Source organism: Berghia stephanieae, chromosome 9, assembly GCF_034508935.2.
Source record: "Berghia stephanieae isolate SIO BIC M18660-M18661 chromosome 9, UCSD_Bste_1.3, whole genome shotgun sequence".
NCBI lineage: Eukaryota > Metazoa > Mollusca > Gastropoda > Nudibranchia > Aeolidiidae > Berghia > Berghia stephanieae.
In genome coordinates, this window is record NC_088368.1 from 23,640,392 (window position 1) to 23,666,028 (window position 25,637).

General features: G+C 34.9%; 1 protein-coding gene across 1 annotated transcript; it reads left to right on the forward strand.

Annotated features, from left to right (window-relative positions):
* The first annotated feature begins 4,244 nt into the window (after positions 1 to 4,244).
* Positions 4,245 to 21,009, forward strand: LOC144979893 (prostaglandin E synthase 2-like). The gene is made up of 6 exons (XM_078927148.1): positions 4,245 to 4,586; positions 11,971 to 12,183; positions 13,162 to 13,361; positions 15,760 to 15,972; positions 16,619 to 16,736; positions 17,057 to 21,009. The coding sequence occupies exons 1-6, from the start codon at positions 4,275 to 4,277 to the stop codon at positions 17,249 to 17,251; spliced, it is 1,251 nt and encodes a 416-aa protein (XP_078783274.1). The 5' UTR covers positions 4,245 to 4,274; the 3' UTR covers positions 17,252 to 21,009.
* Positions 21,010 to 25,637: the final 4,628 nt, after the last annotated feature.

Sequence of the window (25,637 nt, forward strand, 5' to 3'; positions counted from 1 at the left end):
AACTCTGACAGCATTTAATTTATATCAACACTGTGCGTGTATGTTTATTTTTATTCGCACACGCTACTACCATTGCATGGCAAACCAAATCTTGTATTTTTTAATTTAATTTGGGGGGGGGGGGGGTAGTTATAATAGAATTGTTTCAATGAATGTTTGTTAATAATTATTATGATAATCCTTCAGGTGTTTAAAAAAAATCTCAAACACGACACGCCATTGAATTCATTGAATTTTGGCACTTTTTTTTTTCTCTAAGTTGAAGGTCGTTTTAATCCATCAGTATTCGAAGTAAGAAGTTTTCGACAATATCTTTTAGAATTTTTTTTTCAGAGTAGATACGGCAGAAAAGCGTATCCTTGTATCATATATTATTTTCATTTACACATCGCTAAATATCCATTGATAAGTACACATTACAACGCTTTAAACGTATCGTAACTCGTAATACAATTCCAACAGTTATCTATTATGCTTATGATTCACTCAACCATAATAAATAATTCGTTATTACCCATTCACAGGCGATGTTCGGAATACATGTAACCTGACATTAGAACTTACAGCTTTCAAGAAAAAACAATACTGAATATGCAAAGGGGCACGTCAAACCATCGATCATCTGGTCCTGCAATGCCCAGTAACAAAATTAGAAGGGGGGTATGAAACGATCTTTGAAGCCGGAGATGACCTGACATCATGGATCGACAAACATAATCTGGAGGTGTAGCCATACGCTACTACTACTACTAATACTGAATATATATGTTAGCGGCTAAGTGTTTATATTTTACAAATATCAAAGTGACAAATTATGGAGCAGGCACTGGTGTAATATAAAGATCTGAAAAAGTGTATATGAAACAGTGCGGCTATATGGTCTAGTGGTATGACACTCGTTTTCCGATGGGAAGGTCCTGGGTTCGAACCCCGCTCGGCGCATAGTTGAGTCCTTGGAGAAGGCTCTTTACTCAGATTTTCTCACCGTACTCAGGTGTAAAATGAGTAGGTACCTGGCCATTAACAGCGTTGTCTCTGTCCGAAAAAAATTGTAATATCGACTAACAGTTGCTGTAGGCCAGGGACCCCTTGTAAAGCGCTTTGAGCACGTTTAGTGGTTATTGTGCCATATAAAAACTTATAAAATAAATGAATCAGTGCCAGACAAAGCAAGAAATAACAATACCAAAAAAAAAAAAAAAAAAAAAAACGTCCTTAAAAATCAGCCTCCCTCGACTTTTTTGAGATGTATTTTTTAATTGTATTTTTCTTTCTTGTTTTGTTTGGCAGTGACACTGTCTCATACAAAGATGTTTAAATCTATATTATTTTTACACATGGGTATGTTGAGGTACGTGTGAATAAAAAGCCATTTCTAACGATTCAACTTTGGACTCGACCCCTCGACCTACAGACCACATAATATGAGTTGCATGGCTACCAACCAAAATTGTTTAATCTCCAAATTAAAAACGGATGGGGAGAGGGGTGTATGGCTGAGTAGATAATGGACTTCTTCTTCTTCTTCTTCTTCTTCTTCTTCTTCTTCTTCTTCTTCTTCTTCTTCTTCTTCTTCTTCTTCTTCTTCTTCTTCTTCTTCTCCTTCTCCTTCTCTTCTTCTTCTTCTCTCTCTTCTTCTTCTTCTTCTTCTTCTTCTTCTTCTTCTCTTCTTCTTCTCTTCTTCTTCTTCTTCTTCTTCTTCTTCTTCTTCTTCTTCTTCTTCTTCTTCTTCTTCTTCTTCTTCTTCTTCTTCTTCTTCTTCTTCTTCTTCTTCTTCTTCTTTCTTCTTCTTCTTTCTTCTTCTTCTTCTTCCTTTCTTCTTCTTCTTCTCTCTCCTTCTCCTTCTCTTCTTCTTCTCTCTTCTTCTCCTTTCTTCTTCTTCTTCTTCTCTTCTTCTTCTTCTTCTTCTTCTTCTTCTTCTTCTTCTTCTTCTTCTCTTCTTCTCTCTTCTCTCTTCTCTTCTTCTTTCTTCTTCTTCTTCTTCTTCTTCTTCTTCTCTCTTCTTCTTCTTCTTCTTTCTTCTTCTTCTTCTTCTTCTTCTCTTCTTCTTTCTTCTTCTTCTTCTTCTTCTTCCTTCTTCTCTTCTTCTTCTTCTTCTTCTTCTTCTTCTTCTTCTTCTTCTTCTTTCTTTCTTCTTCTTCTTCTTCTCTTCTTTCTTTTCTTCTTTCTTCTTCTTCTTCTTCTTCTTCTTCTTCTTCTTTCTTCTTCTTCTTCTTCTTCTTCTTCTTCTTCCTTTCTTCTTCTTCTTCTTCTTCTTCTTCTTCTTCTTCTTCTCTCTTCTTCTTCTTCTTCTTCTTCTTCTTCTTCTTCTTCTTCTTCTTCTTCTTCTTCTTCTTCTTCTTCTTCTTCTTCTTCTTCTTCTCTTCTTCTTCTTCTTCTTCTTCTTCTTCTTCTTCTTCTTCTTCTTCTTCTTCTTCTTCTTCTTCTTCTTCTTCTTCTTCTCTTCTTCTTCTTCTTCTTCTTCTTCTTCTTCTTTCCTTCTTCTTCTTCTTCTTCTTCTTCTTCTTCTTCTTCTCTTCTTCTTCTTCTTCTTTCTTCTTCTTCTTCTTTCTTCTTCTTCTTCTTCTTCTTCTTCTTCTTCTTCTTCTTCTTCTTCTTCTTTTTTCTTCTTCTTCTTCTTCTCTTCTTCTTCTTCTTCTTCTCTTCTTCTTCTTCTTCTTTCTTCTTCTTCTTCTTCTTCTTCTTCTTCTTCTTTCTTCTTCTTCTTCTTCTTTTCTTCTTCTTCTTCTTCTTCTTCTTCTCTTCTTCTTCTTTTCTTCTTCTTCTTCTTCTTCTTCTTCTTCTTCTTCTTCTTCTTCTTCTTTTCTTCTTTCTTCTTCTTCTTCCTTTTTTCTTCTTCTTCTTCTTCTTCTTCTTCTTCTTCTTCTTTCTTCTTCTTCTTCTTCTTCTTCTTCTTCTTCTCTCTTCTCTTCTTCTTCTTCTTTCTCTTCTTCTTCTTCTTCTTCTTCTCTTCTTCTCTTCTTTTCTTCTTCTTCTTTCTTCTTCTTTTCTTCTCCTTCTTCTTCTTCTTCTTCTTCTTCTTCTTCTTCTTCTTCTTCTTCTTCTTCTTCTTCTACTTCTTCTTTGATTATCTAGAAATAGGGTGAGCTCTATAGGTCAACATGGCTTTGAAGGATTTCATCTATCACAATAACAAGCATTTCCTTCTATAACACAGTAGATAACCGATGTATATTAATAAATTGCATTCATTACACGGTTAATTCCCGTGCATTTCCTGATACTATTATGATCATAATGCGAGTTTTGGGTTGTTATTTTTTTCTTTTAAAGGCTTTTTTTTTTAATTTAAAAGATTAAAGTGCCGATTGCTATTATAGAAAGCAAACATCCAAAGTTATGCGTCCCGACAACTCAGAGGCTCGGTATCTTGTCTTTCCACATGTCAAGATATTATCAAAAATAGCCGGATGGTCGACAGACGACGCTGGGCGGCTGATGGCAAAACGCGTACACAGCCCAAAGAAACCTGAAGACGATAAGGGAAACGAGGAGGCCGACTCTACCCCAAAAAAGAGAGCAACTCCTTGTAATGGTACACTATTTCTCTACCAAAAACAAGCGAGATAGGAAGGCCAATAACGACATTACCCCGATGACGAGTTGAAACATCACAAAACCAGAGCTATTAAGCATCAGGAAAAGGTTCAAGACATTATTATTATTATTATTATTATTATTATTATTATTATTATTATTATTATTATTATTATTATTATTATTATTATTATTGACGATGATGATGATGATGATGATGATGATGATGGTGGTGGTGGTGTTAACTCAAAAATATATTAAACGAAAGTCGGAAAAGATTATTTTCTACGACAGGAAATGACATCTCCAACCTTACTTTCATAATCTCTTCCAGGGTTGCCAGTTTGGCATTTTAAATGCCAGATTCCAAAAATCTGGCATTTTTGAAAACCGTTTGGCATTAGAAAAATCATTTGGCATTTGGCATTTTCATTTGGCATTTTCTTTTCTTGTATATTATACTTCAAATGACACCTTTTCTTAATAAAAAAAATTACCCCAACAGGAAATTTAGTATAATTTTTAAAAAAAGAAAAAAAAGAAAAGAAAACACGCAAGCCACCAGGATATGATAGTAAATTGTCTATCAAAAGTGAGTAGTTTTCTTAGTGGGGGTGGGAGTCAACAGACTTTGGCATTTTTTTGAGTGTTTTGGCATTTTTTGAGTCTTCCCCTGGCATTTTGTTGAAAAATAATCTGGCAACCCTGATCTCTTCTCGTACCCACTGTAAATAAACATGGCTGCGCCCTTTAGACAGTCCTTCAAACAACTTCTATCCGTAACTAGATTAACGGATAAGAGTCTGAAAAGTGGATTATTTCAAAATGAACTTAAGTCCAGTCTCAACACAAGCAGCAGACAATTTTCTCTCAAGAGCCCATTTAATTTATTCACAGGAAACAAAAATGCTTCTCTCAGATCGATCATGTCACTCGCTGTGGGAGGCACAGCAGTGTTATGCATGTCAGCCAAATGTTATTCTTTATACTTTAATCACCCCGTCATGGCTGGAAGTTCTTTGAGACCCGAAGTTAAAATTTCGAGAGAGGTTTGTATCACACCAATCCAGTCGTGGCCACTAAAGAAAAGGAAACGCTGTGATTGTAATTATTATTATTACGAAAAACTTCTTTATTTATATGATAAGTTATTAGGTAGTCTCACTAAATTTTCAAAATTGTCAAATCATTCTGATAATAGTTTCATTGGATTCCTTGCACAAAAACAATCAAAATTCATATAGGTTTTATGATTGTGACACTTATAGTTTTTGAGTTATGGTCAAAAGAGTGACGGGAAACTGATACACATATCACAAAGAGAAAAAATGGATCAAAAATTGTGTCCAAAACTGCACCTTTTACTTTTTATTTAAACAAGGGATCCGTTCAATAGAAAAGAAAATGTTTTTTGAAAAGCTCACATGTATAGAAAACAAAAATATAAAAATGCTAGAAGTTGTGGACTCTTCTATATAATTTAATTACTCATAACAGCTTTTAAAAAGAACAAAATACCAAACAAGGAATGTTTCGGGCTCAAAACCCTTCTTCAGCCAATTGCAAATAATATTTACTTAATGTACAAAATGGATATCCGTGGTTCATGGGTTTATCCCAGCTGCTATAGCATGAATAGACAATAGCAATTGCTTGCTACCTTTTGGATAGGACGTTAGTCCATCACAAAGTACTTTTCACCAGATCTAACAGACCCGGCTACCCATTCACAGCTGGGTAGTCAAAGGGATCAAAAAAATATCTCGATTGCACCCGGGACCAATCTCAGTCCCTTTGCATGTAAAGTGAGTACTCTACCAACTGCAAAGTCAAAAAATAAAATACTAAACACAGAATGTTTCGACTTCAAATCCCTTCTTCAGCAAATAACAATAATAATAATAATACTTTTCTTTTACTTCTAATGTACAAAAATGAATAAAGCAACCTCAAAGAAGAATAAAACACCAAACACGGAACGTTTCGGGCTCAACTCCTTCTTCAGCAAATAACAATAATGATACTTTTTTTTCCTTCTAATGTACAATTACTGAATATAACAACCTCAAAGAAGAATAAAATACCAAATATAGAATGTTTCGGGCTCAAATCCCTTCTTCAGCCAATAACAATAATACTTTTTTTTCCCTTCTTAATGTACAAAAATGAATATAACAACCTCAAAGAAGAATAAAATACCAAACACGGAACATTTCGGGCTCAACTCCCTTCTTCAGCAAATAACAATAATGATACTTTTTTTTTCCTTCTAATGTACAATTACTGAATATAACAACCTCAAAGAAGAATAAAATACCAAATACGGAATGTTTCGGGCTCAAATCCCTTCTTCAGCCAATAACAATAATAATACTTTTTTTTCTTCTTAAGTACAATGCTGAATATAACAACCTCAATGAAGAATAAAATACCAAATACGGAACGTTTCGGACTCAAATCCCTTCTTCAGCCAATAACAGTAATACTTATTTTTCTTGTTTAGTACAAAAATTAATATAATAAGTTCAAAAAAGAACAAAATACCAAAAACAGAACGTTTTGGGCTCAAACCTCTTCTTCAGCGAATAACAAATATAATACATTTTATTTATGTCGAAACCAGAAAGCTCTTGAATTTTCAGAATGGTTTCAGGATACTTCTTTTGCACTCATTGAAAAACAAATGCTCCATCTGGTGAGGCATATCTGGATCAAATGAGTAGTTTGCCACTAATGACCACACCTGACTGGCTGTCTTGGACACCATGCCTTAACTGGTCTGTGGGGAGAAAAAGAGATTTATTAATTAAAAAGATTAGCTTTGTTCTGTTGATTTATTCTCTAAATATATCTTTGAATTACTTTAACAGAACAAATAAAATAAATGTAATGCTTCAAAATAGACTTTTACATTAACTAAAAAACTAAATAAGAATTTTACAAATTCATTTGTTTTTAAAACCGTGCAATTTTACATTCATTTCACACCTTAAATGGATGGTTATACCTTTCCTCACAAATATACACATAATCTGAAGTCTATTTATGATATTTACCCTTATTTCAATTTTTTTTTAATTCTGAAGACCATATACATTTACTTTTACTTCTATTGCTTTGTGATATTGTTGCAAATATTTATTTGATTTTTATCATGCACCATACGTCTGTAAAATACTTTCCAAACAGATGAAACTTATCATGATAATTATTATTATTATTATTATTATTATTATTATTATTATTATTATTATTATTATTATTATTATTATTATTATTATTATTATTATATTGTGCATCTCTAGAGGATTTTAAGATAAAGCGCCTCATGAATAATGATAAGATCCTGTCATTGGTACAGTGGTAATTAATGGGTAATGCTTTTAACATGGATTGTGTAAGTTTGTGGGGCTGATCATTTCTTTAAAAAATCTTCATGAATGCGCTTGACTTTTCTTTTTTAAAAAATATTTTAAAATTATATTTTAATTTTGAGACAACTCACAATTCTAATGCTTTATATACAATGAGTTTGATGTAGCCCTTGTTGACGATATCAAGCACACCTGAACGATAACAAAGCCAAACAACTGTTAAGTAGCACTTTTTATAAATCACAAATGTTAACTCCACAACCAAGTATAAAGGATGCAACAAGACCTTGCTGATTCAGTTGGGGGGGGGGGGGGGGGGGGAGTACGTAAAAAGAAAAGATAGAAAAACTTAGCTTTTGCTAACATCATAATGATTGGAATTGTCATTGTAGTTTTCAATTCGAATGAATTCTGACAGCTCAGCAACACATTTGATAGTTCTAAAAAAAAAGATGGATCATGTAGCACCAATCCTGAAAGGCTTTCAGCAGAGTACAAATTTTGTGCAATCTGCTACAAAAGCAATGCTCAAACTGCTTGTTCACCTGATTTTGTAATTTTACAACAGTGGTTCACACTTTTTGCTAATACTAATATCTTATGTTAGAAGCTTGTGTGTTGTTAATGAAATATGTGCAGAATTTTGGGAGGTTCCATGCAGAAAACTACTATACCAGGGCAGTTAGAGACACTTGCAGATAGAGCAAAAATCTAAAACTAACAATGCAATATATTTTTTTCCCTTGGGAATTGAAGATGAGTATACGCTTCAGAGCCACTGAGACCATGGAGCCCGAGTTTATCCCAATATCTATAGCTTGAAACAGACAATGGCAATTTCTTGCTACCCTCTGGATAGAACGCTAGTTATCGCAAACTGATTTCCACCAGATCAGACCCAGTGACCCAATATCTGGGGAGTAGATAAGGACGTCATAAAAAAATCTTGAGTGCACCTGGGGTCATTCCGTTATTTTTGCTGAACTATCAGAACCCCCAAGATGAGTATGAGATACCAATGGATTTTAAGAAAGGGGGATGGGTGTATAAATTAAAGTATCCTACCTTCACTATCCAATCAAAGATAGAACAGTTACCTGCAGGTAGAATCTACAGACTTAACCCTCAGACCAAACTGTATGAAAAACAATTAAGATTGTGTTCAAAAGAAGGTGTAATTAACTAAAATATCATACCTTCAATGACAATGCCAAATCGAGTTAATGCCCAGGATTGCAGCAAATTCCACAACAAGAATCTACTTAGTAGACCCACACACCAAACAAACTGTTTGAAAAACAATGAAGATAGTGTGTTCAAATAAAGGAAAAATTACTGGGATGTTGCTTGAAAAGCACAATTGATAGTTCATAATCAGAAGTTTTATCATGTAAAGCCAATCCGTGAAAGGCCCTCACTGGCTACTGTCAACAAAATAAGTCTATAACTATCAATGACAAAACTCAAACTGCCATTCACTGATTAGAAATTAGACAATGATGTCTGATCTCCATGGGTCACACCTAATGCTGGTATTTTGTGATATCACCTTGAGTCTCAGAATATAAATAAAGATTGAATGTGTATAATATGATATATTTTAAAGGCAGAAAACAAGACTGACAGATAAAGCAAAAAAAAAAAAAAGAAGAAGAAAAATTATAAAAGATGCAATTTATCCCCCCCCCCCCCCCCCTTCTCAGAAATAGAAGATGGCTATGAAAGACCAATAAAGATTAAGAATAGGAGGAGGGGGGAGGGGGTGTTATTAACTAAAATATCATACCTTCAATGACAATGCCAAATCGAGTTAATGCCCAGGATTGCAGCAAATTCCACAACAATGATCTCTTAGTAGACCCACACACCAAACAAACTGTTTGAAAAACAAATAAGATGGTGTGTTAAAAAGAAGAAATAAATATTGAATGTGTATAATTTGATTTATTTTAAAGACAGAAAACAAGACTGACAGATAAAGCAAAAAGAAAAATAATATAAAATTTGCAATTTATCCCCCCCCCCCCCCCCCCTCCCCCCTCTCAGAGATAGAAGATGGCTATGAAAGACCAATAAAAATTAAGAATAGGAGGAGGGGGGAGGAGTTGTTATTAATTAAAATATCCTACCTTCAATGCCCCATCGAGTTAATGCACAGGAATGCAGCAAATTCCACAACAAGAATCTACTTAGATAGTCGATTCACACACGTAACAAACTGTACTGTATGGAAAACAATTAAAGATGAGGTACACAAAACAGAAAAAGAAAGAAAATGCTGGAAAAAATATTTTCTTCCTTTAGAACAATTATTAGTGACAAATCTCATTTTTCTGAATGCAATTCAATACTTGCTAAATGGAAAAGTACAAAAATAACAACGTTTAAATTTCACTGAAACTTCGTACACACACTGTTCAAATGTTACACAAAAGTAAAATTATCACATCATAGATGTGAATTAAGAAATATTATGAAATAAAACCAAAAAAAATTGTCCCTTACTTCCATTAATTTCACTATATTTTTAGACCTGGAATAAAATAAATTACTAGAGGGCACATAAAAAATTTCAGGGTCGGTCAATTCAATTGAAACCTCGTACACACACTGTTCAAATGTTACACAAACGGAAAATTATCACTTCATAGATGTGAATTAAGAAATATTATGAAATAAAACCAAAATAAATTGTCCCTTACTTCCATTAATTTCACTACATTTTTAGAGCTGGAATAAAATAAATTACTAGAGGGCACATAAAAAATTTCAGGGTCGGCCAATTCCATTTAAACCTCGTACACACACTGTTCAAATGTTACACAAACGGAAAATTATCACTTCATAGATGTGAATTAAGAAATATTATTACATTATTAAATAAAACAAAAAAATCGTCCCTCAGTTCCATTAATTTCATTACATTTTTAGAGCTGGAATAGAAAAAAAAATACGAGGACACATAAAAATTTTCAGGGTAGGCCAATTCAATTGAAACCTCGCATACACACTGTTCAAATGTTAAAGAAACGGAAAATTTTCACTTTATAGATGTGAATTAAGAAATATTATTAGATAATTAAATAAAACCAAAAAAAATGTCCCTTACCTCCATCGATTTTCATGAGACTTTTAGAGCTCGAACAAAAAAATTCGTACGATATCGAATTCTCCGCCGATTCCCTCGATTGAAATAGCAGACGACAGAAACATTGTTGGGGCAACGGGTGACCCGGATGTTGAGGCCATAGTGGTTTCGCGAAAGACAAAAAATGGCGAAAATCAAGAGCTTCGCGTCTGCTTTCATTGGCTTTCATTTTGATTCAATGACAGCGTCCATAACGATGGTCAGCTTCCGGCATATTTCCGGGTTCAATTTTCGCTGCACGACCTCTCACGTTCAGTGAATGAGAGTTTCAAAATAGTGAGACTACCTACTATGGCTTTTTTTATGGCATGGACATTGAATAGGGAATGTAATCAATTGCAAAACATATTCCATCAACAAAGCAAATTTAAATTAACCTATAAACAATCATTTCTTAAATCGATCAGCCTAACTTATTATCTCTCTATTACCAAATGATATCTATAAACATAATATGAAGATCAGAAGGGTGACTGAGAGAGAGAGAGAGAGAGAGAGAGAGAGAGAGAGAGAGAGAGAGAGAGAGAGAGAGAGAGAGAGAGAGAGAGAGAGAGAGAGAGAGAGAGAGAGAATTGATGAATTGATTTTTAATTATAAAAAAAAATTGTTTTATAATTAGACACAAGTCGTAATGAATTCTATTAACAAATTTAGAACAATCAAACAAAAACAAAAATTAAAAAGGAAAAAACAAAACAAAGAAACGCTTATAAAACGTATAAAATCGCCAAATTAATGTACTATCATGCTACAGTTAAAAAGTACACAAATATATACACCCATTTGCTCCATCCCCTTCCCTTTCGATCATCTTTTCATTCATGGCCACCATGTGTCTTGCGCCACTTTTGACATTTGGCGCCAGTGTGTCTAGACAAACGTCATAAATAAAGGAGTGTCACCAAAATTCATGCAACTGAGCAGAGGTGTCAAAAAATGATAGAAGGCATATTATTGTTTTTATTTCCCATGAACTACCACTGAGCAGAAAATGTTTGACATGACAAAAACAACGGAACATTTATGAACAAATCCATCCCAGAAATCCACGGAAGATTATCATCACTGGTCCCCACTATATTTTTTAAAATATTTCTTTTTTTTTTTTGTGTGCAAAATTTCGAAAATTTGCAAAAAGTTGCACAAAATTGCAAATTCGCAATTGAATTCGAGAAAGAAATGATTCACAATTTTTGAATCGCCTTTTTAAACATTTATCACTCGAATATGAAGTTCGAATGACTGCAATAAGAAAGTAATAATAAATAAAAATAAAAATCAAAATAACAGCGATGTGTTGTCATATCATTTCATTATATATGTTGCCGAGCCTACACTGGTCTTAAGTACCACTTACAACTATCCACTGTTCTCCCCTCATTTGCCCTTTCATTCACATTCTCTTGTTATCATTTTTAACATGTGAATAAATATTTCATATACTTGTCATTTTAAATCCCTTTTCATTTAATTTAGTAACACATTAATTAAATTTTAGAAATAACAGCAGTCTTTATATTGACTTTTTAATGAAAAATAACAAAACCAGAGTAAACAAACTGCAAATTTAACATTTTAAAAAAAGTGAGCTTTTATTTAATGCAATATCCACTAAACTTGCTCAAAGCGCTTTATAAAGAGTTCCTGACCAAAAGCAATATGTAACATAGAATGGGACATGAAGCCTGTCTGGAGTTATTACCATTTTTTCCAACAGAGACAATACTGTTAACGACCAGGTACTCATTTTACACCTGAGTACAGTGAGAGAATGTGAGCAAAGAGCCTTTTCCAGGGACTCAACTCTGTGCTGAGCGAGGTTCAAACCCAGGACCTTCCGATCTGAAAGCGAGTGTTATAGCACAAGACCATATAGCCGCACTATCAAAACAATTTCAAAATATTTTACAGGTACGAAATGAAACAGACAACTCAGGATTAAAAATGACTCTGTACCAGTTCCAGACCTGCCCTTTTTGCTGTAAAGTCAGGGCTACCCTGGATTACCATGGCTTTTCCTATGATGTTGTTGAAGTGAATTCAGTCACCAAAAAACAAATCAAGTGGTCTGATTATAAGAAGGTCCCCATACTGGTTGTAGAGGCACCCGGTAGTGATGAAGTTGTAAGTTTTACTTTTAACATTTCAGTTTATTTTATAATCACTAAAAGCTTATCAATGTATTGCTATGGCTATCAGTGCTAGAAAAATTCAGATGAAAACGCACTTGACTTTTACTACTTTTAGACATTGCATTTGCTCATTATCACACCTTATTAACGATCATGATTTGTTCAATATGAAATGAAAATATTGTTCCACATAGGCCTACAAGGGGAATAAATTGAAGAATTATGAGTAATATATCTATTTTTGTGTTATGATTTTCTTTTTCTTTTAGGTTCCCACAAATGAGTACAGGTGGTAAACTTTTTGTGATGCATGGAGTCAAAATTTTAATTCATGTCGTAGATATAGTTCTTGGAAAATGCTCTTAACTCACATTTTCTCATTTTACTCTAGATGTAAAGTGAGTAACTGGTCAGAACATTGTTGGTGCTTATAAGGTTGTGTATCTTGTTCTACATGTTCAGTGATGTTGTTGTTGGCGGTTTCAGGCTCTTGTTAGGAGGTCTGAGCATATAATATTATTAAGTGGAAATGTAACCACTTTTGCTAACTTAAGGCCCATGGAGATCAAGTTTATCCTGGTTTTCATAGTATGACTTGGACAATAGAAATTGCTTGATACCCTTATTTATGGATAGGATGCTAGTTTATTGCAAAGTGACCAAATCTAACAGACCCAGCTGCCAAATAAATTCTGAGTGGACGAGGGCTCAGAAAAAAATCTCAATGTCACCCAGGTTCGATCTTGGTCCCTTTGCCTGTGAAGCAAGTGCTCTAATAACTGAGCTATCTTGACCCCCAAGTGGCCGTGCTCTATATAAAAAGTGTCTCTTTCTCCCTTTCTCTCTTTCTCCCTCTCTCTCTCTCTCTCTCTCTCTCTCTCTCTCTCTCTCTCTCTCTCTCTCTCTCTCTCTCTCTCTCTCTCTCTCCCTTTAATTAAAACAAAACCTTTCCAATCATGTTCCTTTCCAGATATTGCGAGACAGCACAGTGATCATCAGTGTCTTAGAGTCCTATCTCCATGATCGATCCACCGGTCTTGCCAAACTCAACTCATTCTTTCCCTGCCTCGAGGAAACCATCAGTGGGAAGAAGAAACTAGATTTTCCCAACAAGTATTTCATCATGTTTCAGGAGAAGGTAGACCTTGGGACCACAGCAAAGCAGAGGGAGTACGTAGAAAAGTTTCTATGCCTTTTTTTATTCAACATTTTCTGAAGAGAGAAGTTCAATAAATGAGATTAACTCTCTCCTTATCGATGATTTCAGTATTTTCCAAAATGGCAGGCTTACCCAGCTGAAAAAATGATTTTTTAAACACAAACAAGTTCTCTACAAAACAACTTTATGTTCTAATTAATTAAACAAAGATCATTCTTCAAAGTTTGTGATGTACAAAATAAATCTGAATAAGAAAAAAGGTATATTGTGTCGTAATAAATGTGACGATTTTGCTGTAGGTGGTAAGGAGAGGGTTAAACTCTAAAACAGTGCAAAGGATTACTGAAGATTTTTCTTTCTGTCCTATACATACAGTATGATTGTTAGATGCCATATGGTAAATGGGAGCCCTGATTGCCTCACAATCAAAGGGACCAGTATCGATCCTGCGTGCAATGAGATTTTTTTTCTATTCCCCTATCCACCCAGCAGTGATTGGGTTGCTGGGTCTAAAGTACTTTGCATCAGACCATATTCCTATTCAAAAGGTGGAAAGTAATTGCTATTATTGTCTGCTCAACTCTACAGAAACGAGGGTTAACCCAGGCTCTACAAGCCTTTCGTGTCCCGGCAGTGATTTGGTTGCTGGGTCTAAGGTACTTTTCTTTAGAACTTTGTCTTATCCAAAGGGTAGACTGTAATTGTTATTATTGTCTGCTTAGTTCTACAGAAACTAGGGTTAACTCTGTCTCAACAAGCCTTATGTTTCTGGAGGGTTATTTTATTTTCTAGAAGTATAAGAAAACAAATGACTGTGAAAGATTTGCAATTCTGTCCATTGCATCGTGATTGTTATTTGCCATATTGGGAAATGCATACTTGTATTTTGCTTCACTTTTGGTAGAATCGTTTTAATTTTTGGATCACTTTTTGGCAAATCTGTGACTTCCAACACATTTCTGTTAGCTTTTTTTTTTATATCCCTTGTGAATTTATTCTTTCTATTTTTAATTTTTTTTGTAGTTGTAATTTTATTGATCTAGTTAGGTGCTTGAATGGCATTATGATTGAGTTAACAATTAGTTAAGGGAAAGATTTATCTCACATTATTTTTTTTTTTAATTCTTAAAATTGTTATTGATTTTTAAATACTGTTTAAATTTTGTAAAGTGTTGACTGAATATTTGGATTTATTTTGGATTTACAAATGCAATTTAAATTAGAATATAGGGACAATTAATGATGTTGTTGACTTTTTTATTCTCTAATTTATAATGTTTACTATTTTATTTTGTTTATCTATTTATTTATTTATTTATGCAAGACTGTGAAGTTAGCAAGTCTTCACCTTTACTCCGATTTTTTTCTCTCCATTTTCTTGTTTTTAAAGATGCTGATTCCACAATTAAGCATATATATACATAGTTGGCAGGCCTGTGAATGGCTTAATGGCCTTTCATGGGGGAAAGTTCACTGACAGTGCCAATATGTTGGTCATAATAATGACAATCGACTGTGGGCATTTGGCCTCTTTTTGTCAGGTTGTTAGCGTCATTTACGTTTGTACTTGTTTCAATTTACCATCTCTTTCAGGCAAACTGGCTTTTTTGGTGTCTATTCCAGGCAAATTAATCCCGGTGACCTGTGAACCATGGATCTTTGTCTTCTTTGTCACTCAGTTGTGTTGCCTCTGCTGCTGTTGTCCATTTTCTGTGGCTGTCTTGTGTGGTGGTAGTTGCATGAAGTATTAGTGAGCTGACGATTGTCTGGTGGATGTACAAAAAAAACCCAGATATCTATTGGAACTACCTTTATTATCCTTCAAAGCGTTAAGGCTCACATAGTCCCATAGTTTATCCCAGTTTCTTTAGTGTTTAACTCACTCAACCCTAACACTGACCATATCCGTTTTTTTACCTGGATTACTTTTACCCCATGACTATTTCTTACATTTTTCTGAGACAAATTATCGGCATAGTATCAAAGCTAATGTTTTTAGTTTTTACATGTTAATGGTTGTTGAATAAAACTATCTATGTACATGCTCATTTTAAATACATTTTTTCCAATTTTGAAAAGTAGCAAAAATCTCTAGGATTTAGTGAGTTAATCGAAATCTCCAATGTCTGGCTCTGATAGTGTCTGAAATTGTGCCCATCTTAGTTTTCTGTAAGAGATCCTCATTTCTGTTGACACTTAGGCCAGAAGATTCTTAGGATTCTTCACAGACATTTTGTCTGGAACACTTCTAATTTCTGTTCTGTCATATTTGTTGTCTTCCAATATTCTGATCCATACAGCAAATACACTGGGGACATCAATCCTAAGATGTTGCACATCAGGCTTTCCAAAATTTAATTATATTTCATTATTTTCTTATATTGTTCTTTTTCTTTTTCTTTTATCAAGAGAAGAGCGTAAATGGCGCAAGTGGGCTGATGATAATATGGTTCACATGCTGTCTCCAAATGTTTACCGCTCAGCATCTGAGGCCTTGCAAGCGTTTAGATATTTTTCAGATGTCGGGGAATGGGAGAAGAACTTTTCAACATTCGAACGATATACAGTCATCTATGTAGGAGCTGCTGTAATGTACGTCATGGGCTGGATTCTTAAAAACAAGTAAGCTGTGAAATTTTGATGTAATGAATACCACTCACTGTATTATCCACAGAGGTCCTGATAGTGCAGATCGTAGAGCACTTGCTTCACACAGGAAGAACAAGTTCAAACCTGGGTGAAGTCGATTTTTTTTTTTTCTGAACTCATTGTCCACTCAGCAGTGATTGAGTAACTTGTTCTATTAGATATGCTCGAAATTACTCTGTACTAGTGTCCTATCCAAAGGATAACAAGCAATTACTATTGACAGTTTCACATTATAGACACTGAGATAAACTCTGGGTCCATGGGCCTAGTGGCTCTAAGTGACTACTTTATTTATTTGTTGTTAACGACTTAACTTTATTTGTAAATGATATTAATCGCAAGCAATAATAATAATAATACTAAATGTTTTTAATATAGCGCCTTATCCCTTATCTTAACAAGCTCAAAGCACTTAACGGTAACCTGACACTCAAATATACAGCAAGAAATAAAACAATATAATTATACAGTTTTACAAATTTAAAAGAAACACTTTCATTTATTTTTTTTTAAAGAAAGCCTGTTGGTAATTTTAATTTGAACTTCAATTTAGACTCTTTCCATACTACAATATTCAATTCCCACCCATGCTAAATCCTCATGCATTCTCTTTTCTCAGATACAAATTGAAAGATGATGTAAGGCAGTCTTTGTATGATTCCTGCAATGAATGGACTAGGGCCATAGGAAAGAATAGAAAGTTCATGGGAGGTGACCAGCCCAATTTGGCAGATTTGGTACGTTTTTTCTTGTTTCTTTTTTTTTTTTTGGGGGGGTAGGGGCAGTGTTCACATTTCAAAAGTGCGTGTTGCAGGCAGTGTACATATTTCAAATTCATGTATGCAAGCAGTGTACATATTTCAAAAGTGTTTGTTGCAGGCATTGTGCATATTTCAAAAGTGCGTGTTGCAGGCAGTGTACACATTTCAAATTTGTGTGTACACATTACAATTTTGAGTGTTTCAGGCAGTCTGCAAATTTCTGTGTTTCAGGCAGTATACATGTGTCAAATTTGTGTTTTCAGGCAGTGTACATGTGTCAAATTTGTGTTTTTCAGGCAGTGTATGGTGTTCTTAACTCCATTGAAGGGTGCACAGCTTTTCAAGAGGCTGTGGACAACACCAAGATTGGGCCCTGGTACACGCGCACCAAAGAAGCCATCAATAACCATCATGGAGCACACCCACTCAACTCCAAAACTGTCCCTTCCAACTTGACAAATCCCAAGAAGAAGAAATGGGGCATTTGGTGATGATGCTATTTTAATTTTTTTTGTTATAACTGAAGTCATCATTAGTCATTGTGGTAATACTTGGATCTAAATGTAGAAAATGGGAAAAATTGGCCAAATTGGTTTTATTTATTGAGATAAAATCATTGTTGATCTAAACACTAAGCATCGAGGACATATTGGAATTAATAATAATATTTATAATATTAATGTAGTCCTTCAGAGCCATTGAGCCGGAGTTTATCCCAGTTTCTATCGCATGAAATGGACAGTAGCAATAGGAGGCTAGTCTAACACAATGTACTTTCCACCAGATTTAACAGACCCAGCTACCCAATCACTGCTGGGTTGACAGGGGGGGTCAGAAAAAAAATCTAAACTGCACCCAGGATTGATCTCAGTCCTTTTCCAGTTTGTTGGGTTTTTTTCTTTCTTTTTTTTAAATATACTGGTGGCCCAGGATGGATTAGGACTTGGAGTTCTTGAATTAGATTTTAAAAATTTTTGTTTCTTTTCATGAGTCCAGTTAACCCTAAGGTCAATAGGGAACAAAAGTGTGATGTCAAAATACTGCTTCCAATCTTCTTGGATGTGTGAAACCCAGTCCTTCTTAGGACTTAATACATTCATTGTGCAACTGATCTTCTGGTTTCAGGGTGATGGCATTTTATTATCTAATTGAAAAAAATCCTGGTTGTCAATAAAGTTCATCTATCCTTGCTCTTTTACACCCGATAATCATAAGAATCTGCCTATACATCCTGCTGCTAAAAGAGGTATCCAATCTATGATTCAATATGTAACCTGTTCTTTGTTTATGCATTGTCCGGAGGGCTGGTTACTCACTTCCAAGGAGTTTTGAACAGGAAGAGAGGAAGGTGTGACTTCATGCCATCTGCTTCCCATTGAGTATAGATTTTCAAGTTTTTAAAAAAGTAAATGGCTTCTTTCCTTTTTTTTTTAGGGAATTTGTTTTCACAGGCAAAAGTATCATTCGTAGGAAATGTTTTTATACAGTCTGTCGGAATGTGTGCTTCAGAATTTGAGAGAAAAATTTGTTCTCTACTTTTTTTCCCGGTCTGCTTTTTCAGGAAAACCTCTTGTGAAAAGTCCTCTTTGTACTTCATTTTCATGGGCACTGTTTTATTCCCAAAAATCAACAAAGTTGCTGTAATTTGTCCTCATTCATGGACATGGTTAATGTATAAAAGCACAGTGGACCTTTGATACCATGAGGTTGACTTGACTGAAGGTCAGTTCTTTGTCTTTGTATTCGAAAGCCCAGTAATTGTAAAGAGTTCTTCAATAAGTAAAACTAAAACTGGGATTTTAACATTTTTTACATTGAAACCAAGTTCTGATTGGATCCAAGCCTGTTTTGAAACCATTTTTCCAAGGTATTATGTGCATGTTTTTGACTGAGTGTGTTATGTTTGTTTGTAAATATTATGTAAATAACAGTTTGAGTTTGAATACCATGAATTTAACATTTATTGTTAGTATCAAAGGTTAAACAAATTGTCATGATCTATTATTGGTATACACAGATTAATGGTGTTTATTTCTCAGTCGAGCAAGAGCAATTCGTTCTTTGATGTAAACAAACTCTAATAACTTTTTTTCTTTTCTCTTTTCAAGTTAGTCCGCTAGGGGGGAAATGAAAGTTTATTGTATGTAGTCTTTTATGTTTTAATTTTTTTTTTCTTATTTTTTTATATGATAACTTTTTCTCCACTTATTTTTTAAATATTATGTATTAACAGCATAAATTTATTTTTTTCGCATAACTTTAAAGCTTCAAAGTTAATTTCACAAACAACAAAAAAGCCTATCTTTCACATTTAACAATTGCCATTGTTTATTTTTTCCAACCAAAAAAAAATCCCCACAAAAACAGAAACATCTGTCCTATTGAGCTTTATATGAATGGTAGTGAACTTTGTCTAGGAACATCTTATTCAGAGCTGCCAACTGTACGTCAAAAAGACGTATATTTACGCTTTTAAAATCAAATTACATTTTATATTTTTTTGTTCTACATTACGCCTTTTTGTTGTCATCAAGGTCGTGTGGGTGATTTAAGCCATTTTTTCTTCTTGCGGAATCTCGTCTCATTGACAGCAGAAGAAAGTTGCATTTTCTTTATCCACTTCCAACTTATATCTTGTTTTCTGAAGCCTAAATCAGAAACTTTATTTGGGCAGAAGTTGTCTTTACCAAATTTACTGTGGAGAGGAATCTTAATTGTAGACGAAGACTGTCCATGTTAAGTGTTTCAATTCAAGTTGTTAATTTCCTTCGGCAAATATTGTTGTCCACTAACCAATTGAAGGGGTTTTGAAGGAGACGCGTGAGAGAGTGAACATCACTTGTCGCAGATGTCCCGTTTTAGCTCTTTAAAAAGTTTGCCACTATGTTATTATTATTGTTATTGACATCATTTCTTTCTTTGCTTTTAGTGTAATATTATCTTCATATGACGTCGGTGCATGCAATTGGAAGTCCAATACCACGTAAATTGCGATTTATTGCATTGCCACTTAACTAATACCTGTGAAACTCATGTATTAGTCATTTTACTCTCGGTTACACTTTTTAGCAGGCGAGGTTCGTGTCTTGTATCTCTGTGTCTCTTCTCAGCCTCTAAAAGGTCTTCCCTTGGAAAAAACCCTAAAGACAAATTTCCCCTAAGGGATGAATAAAGGGAATTTTATTTATTTATTATTTTATGTTGGGATGATTTAGATTTTAAAATTGAATTTACATTGGAGTCAAGATAGACTTTTAGTGACCATAAAAGTTTTATTCTCAAGCAAGGTTTATCACATCCATTTTCAAGAGAAGCAACCTTTTAATTCAAATTGAGTGACTGGTAAAAGTCCAGTAGGCTCCCTTGCTCATGAAAAATGGAGGGTGGAACTCTATATCAATGATTCAGTCATTTGGTACCCTGCATCTTTTTTGTTTTTTTTTATTTTGGGGGGGGGGGGGGGGGGGGGTGAGGGGGTGCATCAAGGTGGAGAAAGAAGGCCACTATGGTAGTGAGCAGCATATTTTAACCGGACGGTGATTGATTCATGTTTTTTTAAACCAGACTTTGATTGGTCGGCTTATACTTATATCAAGAAAAATATGGGACTGTATTAAAAGGGACAAACATTTTATTTTAAAGATCTTATCTTATCTGGACTCCACTGTACAGTCAAAAATATTGACACAAGTTAACTTTTTGTATGCTTTATTTATAAGTTATATAATTGATTAAAATAACCAAATCTAAGATTATACACATTTCCACTCTCTTTATTTTTAAACTTTCAAAACCCTTTTAGTATTTGCATCACCCTGACAAATATATCGATAAAGGGCAATAGATTACGTATTCCGATCATTGTGTGAATGTTTTCAGAATAATTTGCACAAGTTAGCATAAGATATTATTATATTATCAAGGATTATTCCACTCATTAATTGTGACATGCTATCTCGAGACGGTATTGTGTCAGAGTGTTTTAGATGCTAAATATTCAATTTAATGTGAGACTTGGGTCATTTTTTTTGTTTTAGTTTAAGAAAATTAATATCACTTTTTAAACTGATAAAAACAAAAGAATTTCATATTTGAAGTCATTTTTGATTTTAAAAACCCTTTTCTATATCCAGCTTACTCTGGCATTGTACCTTTTTGAATGTATGGGTCACAGTTTTTATTTATTCTTGTCATGTCATCCTTTAAGTTTTGAAAAATAAAACGGTCAAGCATATCGATTTGTATGAAATATTTGTTGCTTGAATCATTTGTGTCTGACGTTGCTGTTACACTTACATGACTTTGGCCAGTGTTGGACAGCCTGGCCATCTCTTCTATCCCCCCCCCCCCCCCCCCTCCGCTTCTCCCGGCCCATAGTAGGCAGGGAGGTCATTTGCTGTGTGTTCTATCCCCATTTTAGTGCACTACACTATCCAGAGATTTTAAGCCTCTATAACTGGGTGGGGTTCCTGACCTCCCATAGTGGGCAGGGAGGTACATACTGCGTCTTCTATTCCCTTATATCTGTTTTCCAACATGCTTTCTGTCTTTGTCTTGGAATGGGATTACTTGGTATTGTCCTGGCCCTGGCCGAAATCCTTGCTGGGAGGGAAAGTCAAACGCATAGTTATTGTTTTGGGAGATGATATTTTTTTCTTTGTAAATCATCTCTCTGTCATGTATTATTATATTTGTTATTTTAAATGTATAATGTAAGCATTTGATTTGAGTGTATTCCTCTTTGTTGGATTTTGTGCTTGTGTCCGGATAAGACATACGTGATCTCAAACTAAGTACATTGGTGGTATGCTCTTGGAATCTACATCTGATCCCTATTTGTTCCCAGTTCCCCTATGTCTTACTTTCTCTTGGCTGCTTTAATTGTAATTCTAGAACTTTTTACTATCCCATTTTTTTCCTTTTTACTGGTGCTGATATAACCTACATGTGTTGCAAGCGCGTAAAACCCTTAAAAACAACAAACATAGTGGGCAGGGTGGCACTTGCTGTGTCTTTTATCCCCTTTTAGCTGTTTTCCAATTTGCTTTCTGTCTTTGTCGTGGAATGAGATTACATGGTTTTGTCCTGACCCTGGTCGGAGTCCTTGTCTGGGATGGAAACAGTCAAATGCATAGTTATTGTTTTGGGGGATGATATGTTTTCCCTTGTAAATCATCTCTTTGTTATGTATTATTATCTTTGTTATTTTGAATGTATAATGTAAGCATTTGAGTGTATTCCTCTTTGTTGTATCTTGTGCTTGTGTCTAGATGAAAGTAAATACAAAAAACCATTACCGTGTAGATTAGATTTTTTAAAAAAATGAATTCATTATATCAAACAAATTAATGTACTAAAAAGAATTTTTTCTTTTTCCAGTTTACACATTAAAACCCATTTTACTCCCACCTTTTATTTTGTGTATTAGATAATCTATATACACAGGATACAATTCCAATTGTTAATTGACTTTAAAAAATCACATCACTGCAACCAATGTCGTTTTGAGAAAAAAAAAAGAAAAAAGATTGATTTGTAATTTGGAGCATTAATTACTGCATATATACAGATATATCAACATCATTGGGACCACAGTAAAATGTCTATATAAGCGTGATGTCGATATATCAGTCATTCCAAAAAAATGAAAGGGAAACAAAAGAGAAAATGTAAAAAAAGATTAATCTTGATGGTTTGTTGGCCTTTAAAAGGGCCGATTTTGAAATTCATGATGGTTCACTTCATATGACTTTTATAATATAATATTTTTGTCCGTCCCTGAAAGCCAAGAATAATTTTATGGACCTTTTCCTGAGTATTGGCAAGGACCTCAAATAAGGAAGCGGCTTCATGAAAAAACTGTGAAAAACAGTGGAGAGTCTTGATAGCCACTATAGTGGCATGGCCAGAAACTGGTCCCACTGATACCTTATCCTCATCTGACCACATCGGCTTATGATGTCTTCTAAAAACTATTTGGTGGTATCGAGACTGAGTACCAGTAATAGTGGCATTGATCATGCCCATAATATCGAGACCGATATGCTGAGCATTGGCACTGCATTTTAGAGAAATTGAGAAATAATATTTTTTTTTTTTCTTTCCTTAAATAATTTTTAGTTACTTTTTTTTTTTTTTGGGGGGGGGGGGGGGGGGGGGGGTGGGGTAAGAGATTTGTCTCATTTACAGACACTCTGTCTCGGTCCCAGACCGGGACTGGCCGGGAGCATGTGAAGACAGATAGACAGTGGTTTGATGTTGGGAGCGATTCTCGTTAGCCTATTTCTTACAAGCCAAGACTATTGGTATTAGGAATTCCCATTACTGGTATCAGTACCGAGATATGATGGCACGGCCTGGGGCTTGATGGTTGACATCACAATTTTGATCATTGACGATTCACAGGATGTTATTGGACCATAATCTTGGTTTTTATTTGACTGTTATTTTACATAACAGCGGGATAACTCTGCATTTTCATTGACTGATTTGTCTCATTTACAGACACTCTGTCTCGGTCCCAGACCGGGACTGGCCGGGAGCATGTGAAGACAGATAGACAGTGGTTTGATGTTGGGAGCGATTCTCGTTAGCCTACTTCTTACAAGCCAAGACTATTGGTATTAGGAATTCCCATTACTGGTATCAGTACGAGATATGATGGCACGGCCTGGGGCTTGATGGTTGACATCACAATTTTGATCATTGACGATTCACAGGATGTTATTGGACCATAATCTTGGTTTTTATTTGACTGTTATTTTACATAACAGCGGGATAACTCTGCATTTTCATTGACTGTTGTGTTTTACTTCACTGCAGGATATCTTGACCTTTTCAAATTGTTGCCGGTATCAATGGTTGTTTGTCTGTCGATGTAACCGTCTTGTGGTAAAATTGTTGTTGATACAGGTGATAAATGTTTACTGTTATATAGCGAAAAAAAAAAACACGGGATAAGCGTGATGTCGATATAACGTCAATATATCCGCTCTGCACATGATATATATATATATATATATATATATATATTTAAAAAAACAAAAAACTAAAAATAAATATAGTTCAATACTATTATTTCATGGTTTTTGTTTTTATAATGTGTATATTATATTTACAACCACTTTTTATAAGTTTCTTCCGCTATGAAAGCAAAGTCATCATAAAAAAGTTGTCCTTCAGAGCCATTAGGCCTATGGAACCGGATTTTCTCCCCGTTTCTATAGCGTGAAAAGGACAATAGGAATTGCTTGCTACCCTTTGGATAGGGTGCTAGTCTAGTACTTTCTGCCAGATCTAACAGTCCCAGCAACCAAATCACTGCTGGTGGACAGGGGAGTCAGAAAAAACAAAATCTTGACTGCACCCAATCGCGGTATCGATCTCGTCCCCTTTGACTTTGATTATGAAGCGAGTGCTCAACCAACTGAGTTATCGGGACCCCCAAAGTCATCATGGCAATGTGCCATTCATCTCTAACAAGCATTTGATCATTCTCTGTTAAATATTTTAAAATCATAATATTGTAAACGATAATCGGTTGCGACAGACTAGCATCCTATTCAAAGGACAGCAAGCAATTGCTATTGTCCGCTTCACGCTAAAGAAACTGGGATAAACTCCGGCTCCACGGACCAATGTCTCTGAAGGACTTCCCAAACGATACTTGAATCTTTACTTCTTTTTGGGCAAAGAAGTTTAAGGGTTGGATGACTGCACTTTGTAAAAAATCGTGTAAAGCCTGACAACATGACTTCGCCATCAATGAAGATAATAGTGTGGCGCCCGGGATAGGGCTACTATCCGGGCACCCGGTTGGATCAAATTTAGTCACACACCGGGGCGAGCAGCTCATGTGGCTCGTTGGCTCGATACCCGGGATGGTCTCGTGACGGTCGACCGGGATTTACACCTTTGCCCTCCCGTGTGGCTCAAGCCCCCTCACCACTACAAGGTAAAGATCCACTTCCTGTCCAATATGTCCACGCTGTGGGCAAGAACCCGAGACGGCAGAGCATCTAGTCGAAAGGTGTGTTGTGACGATGCTACCACTACCAGGCGGGTTTGCGACGGTGCACGAATGCGGACCGGACTTTGCTGATTGGGTCGATCGTCATAACATGATAGTGTGAAGAGGCTGCTGCCATCAATGAACATTGACAATTTAGTTGGTTTTTTTTTCTTCTTTTCTTTAACATTATTCTATGGTTATCACCTTTTATCGTCTGTAACACTATCTTAATATAAGTCTAATAATGACCCCTCTGTTGCATAGCAGCCAACTGTCCTGATAATATTGGGAGTGCCCCGAGTTGGAAAAATCTGGAAAAAATAATAGGACCGTTTATCCAATGAATGAAAATTACTCTTGCTTGTCCCAGGATTATGCTTTTTTGACTTGCAAATTAAATCAAGGCTCTCAACCTAGATTTTATTATATTATTGCTATGTGTTTAGGTAAAATACTCACAACACTCACCAGCCGGATATAATATACCAACACACAAAACTATGCGTAACCTTAAACATCTGTAGGTTGATTGATATAATGTAGTGAGAACTAATCATTAAAATGGCGGTCTAAAAACAGTAACAAAGAGATTAGTGATGTTAACTTCGTTCCTTCTATAATAGTCCAAACATACAGCTATTTTTGGGTCATGATGGTGTCTTCTTTTAGCTCTTTGAAAATTTGGTGGCTATGCTGTTGTTGCTATTTTTTGTTTTTTTTTGTTTGTTTTTGTTTTTCATTTTCTAAAATATGTCTTCTATGATTATTACCCTCTATCATTTGTAACACTATCTCAGTTAAAAGTCTAATCACCACACCTCTGTTGATGTTTTATATTTGATAATACGTAATAGATTTAAAAAAGA